The sequence below is a fragment of the Phaethon aethereus genome (genome assembly GCF_964289735.1).
Source record: "Phaethon aethereus genome assembly, chromosome: 1".
In the NCBI taxonomy this organism is placed as follows: Eukaryota; Metazoa; Chordata; class Aves; order Phaethontiformes; family Phaethontidae; genus Phaethon; species Phaethon aethereus.
The window spans coordinates 93,851,654-93,861,271 of NC_138575.1; the positions used below are offsets into that span (position 1 = coordinate 93,851,654).

Below are 9,618 nucleotides of genomic sequence, written 5' to 3' on the forward strand. Positions count from 1 at the left end.
GCATAAGCATAAAGTGATTTAAGTGCATTTCCTGTTTATAAGACAATGCCATGCTCAGCTGATTAAACACCCAAGTCCGGACATTTGCAATTAGCAATAAGGCTGATTATTTCAGTTTCAAATACAGTTATTTATATAACTGCCACCAAGTACCTCCGAATTTGGATGAATCAAACATTCAAATTTTAAATAAAAAGGTTAGGCAAAAAGTTCAAGAGATTTGGACACTTCCATTGACAAACAACTTCCCTAACTCTGAACTGGAAACTAAGATGCTTTTAGCTTCCAGGAGGCAAGATGCTCCAATCTCATCAGTACCATCCATGGCTGGCAATAACTTCTTTAGATCCGATAGTAAAGTTATGCCTATAATGCCCCTGCCAGAGACCATGTTTTATGCTGCCTCCCCAAGACACTAGTACAAGCTAATCTCACCAGGGTCTTAAGTGCCTAGCTCCTTTTCATTTTAGGGAAAAATTGTGCTTCTGTACCTCCTTTCTTGACTTCAAAGATTCAGCATCTATTGCAAGAGGATTTAACAACACCAAAACAACCAACAAAAAACCCTGTGACACATCAAGTTCTAAAACAAACTTAATACAAATAAACCAAGTGTTTGTATGAACTCTGCAGTTACTACTTAACACTGTGTAACTGAAGCAAGTTTGTCACCCTTCCAGCACAAAGTTATCCTTTAGCTCAGACAATTTGTCTGCTCCCCAGTTTAATTTTGCGTCCTGTAACTACATTGTCCAGGTTTCAACAGCCATAATTGTAGTAACTAATATGATGCAATGGCAATTAAAAGCTCAGTCAAGATGATTTCCTTTTGGATAAAAAAAATACATTCCTTTCTGAATAGCAGTTTCATCTGACTCATATTTCTTCCTACAGCATGTGTGTGAAACAATTAGCCAATGTTATTTGTTAAGAACATCTGCTCCTTCACCTGATCTTTCACTGCAGCCTGCCTAAGTAATGAAAAAATTTGAAACTGCTTGTCTTTAGACTTTCTTGATCCATTTAATGAATAGGGGAAAAAAAAAACCCCACATACGGGAGTGGGGGAACTTCATTCAATAAAATAACTACAAGACATTACTTCTGAACTCGTCTTCCTTACCTGCAACAAGGTCCCACCAGGATTTTTTCCTACAAAATTAGCCAAATACAGAAGCAAAAGAACGGCATACCTCAGTTGCCCTTTTTCTTCCTTACTTTTCCAGAACAGGACTCTGGTATCTCCTATCTGTATTTAAGTTTAATAACAGTGCCCGAATATTGGTCAGGAAAAAAAAAAAAGATCGTGAAGGAAACAGACAATCAATCCTCTTGGTAATAATTCCTCTTGATGTCATTTACTTTTCAGCAACTCAGAGAAGGATACATTAAATACTTCAGAGCAGTGAAAACCTGAAGGAGCATATTAAACAAACTACAACAGTAGTTACATCAGTAATGCAGCAGTGACTGTAGCCAATTACATGAACTGTTTTGGTAAGTTAGACTGGTCATCACATTAAGCCTGCCACTAGCCCTGCCACAATTGAAGTTACATGGAAAATAGCACTCATGAAGCAATTGCCCCAAAACTATTTTTCCTATGAAATATCTAATTTTATCTCTTCCTTTTCTACCTTAGAAAGCAAACGCAGATTTTACTCTCAGTCATTTCTATATTAAAAGCTGCTACCAGATTTGACTGAACCAAAGACAGACCATACATAATTTTTCCTCAACTTTATATAAAAATGGAATGCAAAGGGTCAGCTATTGGGAGACGTCTATCAGTACAAGCTGATCAGAGCTACATACACATCATGGTTCATGATCACATATCTCTACTCACTCTGAACAAGGGGTGATATCTTGAGTCCTGGTGGGTAGGCACAGCAGAAAATGGAAGAAGCTGAGAGGTCATATGAACAGGCCAAAGTCCTGAATGACTTTATCCATAATTTCAAGGGGTTTCGGGGGGTTGCAGTAACAGATACACAAATATCCCAAGTGTAGGCTTTACTGACTCTGTAAGCTACTTCAATTAAAAAAGCACTACCTAAAAAAAAAAAAAACCCACCACACTAACTCCATGTAATTTCTAAAATGCTGCCAATATCACCAAGGAATCTTGGCATAAACCAAGTTAGTGCATAACCATCCGCTACATAGGTTGACACAAAATATAACTTCCAGAGTAGTCATTAGCAGAAACGCCATATACTGTTGTCTAGATCACTCTCGTGTTTGGATATGTAAATATGTGTCCCAAATCATCTAAACCTCCACAAAAGACTTGAGATTTTTTTTTCCTTAGGCATTTCCTGGAGAATTTTCTACTCCTAGTTACTGCTAATGACTTATTTAAATGTACCATTAAACAATTACATCCTGTAGAGTTTGGTTCACCTGTTGTCTTTCCCTCCAAAGGGCTGCAAATAGCTTACCTGTAACAGACTTGAAAGACAGTGCTGCTACACTGCTTGTTTGCAGAAATATTGAACAAAGCTGTAACCAAATCACAGACCAAAAAAGGAGTTTATTTCCATCTCCTAGAGTTGTCTTTTAAACCTTTCATTCTACAAGCTATGAACTACCCTTTCATTAAAAGGATACCACCATTCAACCAACTCCATCCCGATTTTCCGATCGATACTGCATTTCGAATGATTTTGCTCCCAGTGACTTGCAAAAAAGTAAATCACACAAATCTGAAGTATTTTCTTCCTGATCTATTAAACTTAGTCTTCAGGTTCTAGACTAATTATTTAGATGTGTGTAATAATAATGCATTTGATATAGAACTTCCCACTGCTGCAGGTAGGGAAAGCTTATTTAGACAGGGCACCCACTGCCAATCTTTATTCAGAACAGGCTAAAGCTGGATGGCAGTCAGATCTACCCCAGTGTTCACTTTGGAGCTGCATCAACAGCAATAGAGATTCCCACAGTGAAAAGAAGTGAGAAAAAACACTTTATCCTAATCAGCCGTGTTCAAGGGCTAATCAGAACTACACAGTTTATCCTTTCATATAATTTTAAAATGCTGCTTCTGTATAATCAGTGCTATCACAGAGCTAAAAAAGGCACCTATCCTAGAGATTCCAGATAGGTAAAACAAACAACACACCAGCGCTAGAAGTACAGCAAAAACTATTTACACTGAAGTTATGACATTTCAGAAAAAAATAGCACAAGCGTGCTTAAGATTTTTATTCTCTTCAGAGACCTACAGCATTTATCCAATTCTCATCCTCCTTCACAGACTGCTTCATACCAGCAAATAAGAAGGAGGCTAAAAATCCTCCTCTGATGTCGCAAGTCTCTCCTTCACAACCCAAGCATTTGGAGGCATGGAGAAGAGCAGCTTTCTTCAGAAGTAGTATACCAAGTACACAACACAGGAGATGAAGCAACTGTCAGAGGGCCTTAAATACCAGCCTGGCAAAACATAGTTAGCGATTTAACAAGCCCAGTAAACCATTCCCAGAGTGAATATGAGTCTTCAGAGAAAGATGGAAGGAGCATTCAAACAACTATAGATGCAAAAAAATATTTCATCTAACCCTTACTAGCCTGGGGCCCCAAAGTATGTCAACTTGTACCTCTGCTGCAGTAAATTATCTTCCAAGTTGTAATGTATGTATGACTCCAACTGGCACAGGAGGGATGCAGATATGTTTATCATCTTTTTGGCATAGGTATGGTCACATGCTCCCACAGAGGAGCTCTTTCTCACAGAAACCAAATCCATGCTTGTAAAAATTCAAAAATCCTTTTCCAAATCTTGTACAACCTCACTTGTTCTTGTACTATGAAAATAAAAGGCTTATTTTCACTCCTCACTGTATGACTTTTCTTCTATTGTCATACTCCTTCACACTGACCAACTCTTTAAACTGACATTACACTGCAATCAAATTGGCTTTTTTAAAGCCTTTTTTATTATTTGCTTTCTAACACCGCCTTGGCACCTCACATTTCCGAATTCTTAAAAAAGCCTCACAGATAAAAGCCATTTTCTGAGAGATGCTCATTTTATTTCAACTCTTTCCACCTACCTTTTCATTGCAAGGGAAGGACTTACTTTTTTGTTCTTTCTTTCCACAGGCATTCTTCTTATTGTAGACACATATGAACTTTCTTTGACTGCTTAATAGAAACTAGAGTCCCCAGACAGAACATCCTCACTTTTGATGGAAGGATCCTTTTCATTAGCTTTCTCATTCACCTTTACCTTCTTCATTACAGTAGGAGAACACTAAATACTTTCACGGGTTTCTTCTTGAAAGGATATTAAATGGAATTATATTTCAGTATGAAGAATGTAAAAACGATAAAAAAAATGAATTCAGAATCTTGAGATAGGGCTTACAGATGTAACGTGATTTCCAAAGCATCTTTGACTTTCATTATTTCTATTTGCAGGATAGAATCATTTAATCAGGAGTAGATGCAAGCTTTACAAGTCCCAGTAAAGAGGGAAAGCCCTGAGAGTAAGTTTGTAAGCAAGCTTTTTTCTTCCTCCAGTGAAGTTATAAAAGTCTAGCTTTGTCCACCTCCAGGGAATGGTCTTCAGCAAAAAAATAAACAAAACAAAAAGAAACAAACAAAAACCCCACACCAAAAAAACAGCAGTTAGTAATACTACCAGTTTAAGAATTGCTTACACTAGTACAGAAAATTAATTCTCTCAGAATTTTTCAGTAAAGCTATCCATAGTACTTTTTTAGAGATGGGGAAAAAGTCACGCATAGTAGCAGACAAGGAGGAAAAGAAGAAAATCCTAAGTTTTCTGCTACCCTTCCTTCTCCCCACTCACCATAGCCAGTAAAGAGATTATATCCCAGAGGCTCCCAACCCTAGCTTGCTGCTAATTACATGTGCTCACAGCAGCTATTGAGCATTCATGATACCTGGCCCGACTTCCAGAGGCATGGCATAACTGCCTACTCCCACTCAAATCCATGAAAAATTGAAGTCAAACCAGTCAGGCTCTAACATCCACATTTGGTTTCCATCATTGGAGAAGCAGGAGTACATACTTAGAAAAAAAATGAAACCTCAGAGCAAACCAAAGTTGTCAGAACTGTGCAGCCTCTTAAAGCAAATAACCCAGGCAACAAAGCTGATCCCTGGATGCTACAGCCAGCTAGTTTTGCTGTTGTAGCAATTCCTTAGTTCTACTGACTTAGGAGTAGGAATGAGCATAACAAATCCACACTTGCCACAGGACACTAAAATCATCCTTTGGCAAATGTTACATGACACATGCTTTGCACGCTGCAATGAGCTACCTTCCATGTTATCACCTACACATTTTCTACGACTCAGTATTTAGGGAGTTTTAATGATTTGTTTATATATTCAGCAGGTGACCATCAATGATGCAAGTTATTAAAACACATTTTCTGTCTAAAAGAGCAGGGAAAGATGCCAATGACATAACATTCTAATTAGAAGACCTTAATTTTTGCCTTGAATTTGTGACTTTCTGCCACTTGCTACGTCTAAGTTCAGTCCCTTTAAGGCTGAGAAAATGACTACCACAGCCTCCTATAACCAGATGGGTTTTAAAACCTCTACCTATCAGTGACAAACAGTACAGTTAGAACTTTACAAGCCACAGCACTATCTGACAAGAAGCAAGTATTGACACAGTTCCTTTATTTTAACTGCAAGGTCATATTTGCAGAACCAGATAAATACCAACTGCAAACAAATACTAAGGTCTTGAAGTATAAATCATAGACAGAAGCAACCATTTAATCACACCGGACATCACCTCACATTCTTAGCATCCGCCAGTGCACTGAAGAACCCCATTCCTCTAAGTTACAGGCACGCATTACTACAGGAAGCAGAAAGTGGCACCGTTGAGGACACGCAATACCCTGCACTGTACATGCCTAAAGCTCCATTCAAAGAAACTTCTAACCTTCAGCACCTAAAAATGCAAAGCCAATAGCACAGTTATATTCTTCATACATTATACTTTACTGACTTTATTTTAGATTGACAAGCTTATCAAGGAAAGACTGAGTTGCTGACTGCAACTCCAACAAACTGACCCCAAGACCTCAACAGGTTTCTTCCTCACATAAACTACCAACTGCGTTAAGGGTTGTATACAAACCATCAAGAGTTAGTTTACACAATCTAATTTGCCAGCTAATGAGAACATAGCTGGCAGTTACGACGTCTGCACAGCATGATTTGCTATCGATTCAAGTAGAGATACAGCCGGGCACAGGCAGAACAGCCCTGTATCATCTTTGTTGCTGTCGGAACAGTGGGGAAAACACTGAACAATTCAAGTACTACTCACTCTCTAGCGACGCAATTCTACAACCTGCTGGGATTCATTCAGCTTGTCCCATTTCCATTTGCTCCAGGCTACTGTTGCTCAGTTTAAGTGTACACACGCATTTTGAGGGAAGTTTATGGTAGGGTCCGAGATGCAAAAATCAGTGTTCTGACCATTAGGCCATCCACTTAGTTTGAACAAGAGGGATGAAAAGATATACCAGCTAGATGTATAAATAAGGAGCTGGGAAATCTGATCCACCAGTTCTGCTCGCAGCTCTGCCACAGATTCCCTATGGCCTTTGCTAGTTACTTAATCTTTCACCGGCTGAGCACAATGAACACCCTGATGACCTCATCAGGACAAGGACACTGTAGTCAAGATGATGTTCCTATGCACAAGCTGAAGCACGCCAATTTACTGAGGCCACCTGATGCAGAACCTGAGTCAGGCTGTCAGAGCTGTGAGGAAGGGAATCTAAGTATCTCACGAGATCAGGTGTTACCCTGCTTGTGCGTGCAGCCACAGGCAGGGTATCTTCCCTATCTAACAGCAGCAACCCATCCACCAAACTAACAGCAAAACATACACTTTAAGTCTACACCCATAAGTCTACCTTCTCATGGCACTGGGGAAGAAAAAAAGAGAAAAGAGAAATCCATTAAAAGCATGATAGAAGTATTAAAGACAGCATTTATTATTATAACTTCTACTTTCAGTGAGGCATGTCCCTAGAGAGGAGCAAAATTAAGCCCCTCCTTTCTGCCCTCCTTATTCACAAATCCTGTTCTTTATGCAGAAGACACATTATTTAGTCTTGTGGAAAACAAATGTGTTTAATCAACAAAAACCAGACACTAGGAAAGCACATCAGAACTACCCAACACTGAGAATCAAAATTCAGTCCTTACTGTTAAAAAAAGCATCAACAGTGTCTTCTAAAGGCATAAAGAGACATTGGATAGGTTAAGGAACTGGACACACAATCCAGAAGTCCTGTCATTAACTCAATACGTGACATCAGGTAAAGAACTTCACCTCCCTTCGGTCTCAGCTTACACTTTAGTAAGCTGATAATGATAAAATTGCCTACTTCACTACACAAGTGGAGAATGCTTTATTAATTCATGACTACAAAGCAACTTGAGAACTGTGGACATAAAGCTAGTACACATACACATATATGTAAGTCAAAATATATGTATATTATATTTATAAATAAAACGCAAGTTAGAAGATAGATAAAACACATTACCCAAAAGCTCCAGTCAGCACTCCAGCTATACTGAGCAGGACCCTGCATTTTCTCTGTGCACGAACTAAGAGTCTCCTCTGAATCAGCAAGTAGCTGGCTAATAAGACCATGATCCACTTCATGAACTTCCTGTGAACAAAGCAGCAAGGTATGTAATTGAACAACACAGGAGAAACGTGAAATAAGACAACTGTTAATCCATTTAAGAACTATATATTAAAATGAAACTTTATATGCTAGTTTCACCAAGCTGAGTGGTATGGAAACACTTCCCACTGACAGTCTTTTCATTGCTTTTACATTTTTTCCAGAGTATGCTATATTTAATTATTACTTACATTTTTAATATGAGTATTTTATTTCCACAGCAGCCCCTCAACTTGCACATTGAGGCTGCAAGCATTTAGAGCCAAAATAACATCAACATGAGACATCAGTGCATAACATGCAGCACATCTCTAGACCCTGCAGGGCCTTTCAGAACTTGGGAAGGGTGATGCAGGTGTAGCATTTACCAGAGGCCTGATGTATGTTACTGTAACACAAATACACCAAATATTTATACTTGATATTACTTACACTATAAGCTGTATATTTTGTCATATATATAAATACAAGCACAACACTTCAGAGGCAAATAGTTCTACCCATATCACTTATTATCAAGATAAGCACTGTTCTGTAGCACTCTCCCTTGATATCAATATTCTTTGCTTAGGAGGTCATTTTTACTTTATGAAGGGAAACTGAGACACAGAGAAGACACTTGTCCCAAGACACCTAACAGACTGGGACAAAACCAGCCCAGAGCCCTAGCCAGTAACTACCACCACCTGTACTACAGGATCCATCACTAAGTGACAAAGTTGGGTTTCGAGTCCAGAACGACTCGGATCCACACCGATGCTGGCACACACCCGTGCCCATGGCTAGAGAGGGGTGCGAGCACGCCTCCAGCAGGCCTGTGCTCCTCCGAGGCTCCAGCCGAGCCCGCGGCCCAGGCTGGGGTCAAGACGCGACAGGCGGGTGAGGGCAGAAAGCGGAGACGCTCCCACCGCCCCGAGGAGACATCCCGGGCTACGTGGCGTGAAAGAAGGCCTGCTCTCCGAGGGGATTTCCACGCAAACACACGGACTCGCGGCAACTTCCACCGGTTGCTGCTCACCGCCCCGGCTTCCCACACAGCGGGCAGCCCCGTTAATGCTACGGGAGCGACGCTCCCGACCCACCATATCGCTGGACTTAAGCGGCTGCCACAGCAACCCCGAAGCCGCCTCCCGGCAGCCCGGCGGGGTCTGTCCCCCGACGGCTCTCGGGAGCCCAGGCCCTCCCTCCGGGGGCCGCAACAACTCCGCGGGACGCAGGCCGCCCCTCCTCAGCCCACAGTGCCGGCGCTTCCCGGGCCGGGAGGGCCGCGCCCCCCTCGCCCCAAAAGAACTTTCGGGTCTCGGGGTGGGGGTGGGGCGGCAGAGCGGACGACGGCCCCCCACCCCCGGGCGGTGCTTCCCAGCGGGGGCCACCCCGCCTCCGGGACAGCCCCGCGCCGTCGGCCCGCCCGTCTGGTCCCCCAGGAGAAGGAGCGGGGCTCCCGCCCCCCCCCCCCGCCCCGCGCAACCCGCCGCCGGCTCCCCCGGAGGGGCGGCGCGGCGGGGCAACGTCGGAGGGGCATGGAGCCCGCCGAAGGGACGGGCGGGGAGCACGCAAACCGCGACCGCAGAGCTTACCATGAAGGGGGACGAGAGCGGCACAGCGCCCGCTAACTGCCTCAGCGGGGCCGCAGCCGCCATTTAAAGGGGCAGGCGCCGGCCGGGCCGCGGGGCGCGGACCCGAGGCGGGAGGTGGTTGCCAAGGGCGAGCGGCGGCGCCGCTCCTGAGGAGGGGAAGCCGTCAGGAGGGGCGGAGAAGGCCGCGGCGCTTCTGATCCCCTCCTCCGCCAGCTCAGGAAACCCCTCAGCGGCTTTCAGAAGGGTTAATTACGAAGCCTCAAAGCCAGTGGAAAGTTTGAGGACTGGAGCAGGAAAAACTCCCGGCTGCGGGGAGTCGGGCAGGGGGGGCGGCC

General features: G+C 42.9%; 1 protein-coding gene across 1 annotated transcript in view; it reads right to left on the reverse strand.

Annotated features, from left to right (window-relative positions):
* GRAMD1C (GRAM domain containing 1C) overlaps positions 1-9,346 on the reverse strand; it is a gene marked incomplete at both ends in the record, with an annotated part of 54,113 nt that extends 44,767 nt beyond the window's left edge. Inside the window, 2 exons of the mRNA XM_082005450.1 lie at positions 7,560-7,688; positions 9,284-9,346. Of these exons, the coding sequence (XP_081861576.1) occupies positions 7,560-7,688; positions 9,284-9,346 (192 nt within the window). The remainder of the gene's footprint in view (positions 1-7,559; positions 7,689-9,283) is intronic.
* Positions 9,347-9,618: the final 272 nt, after the last annotated feature.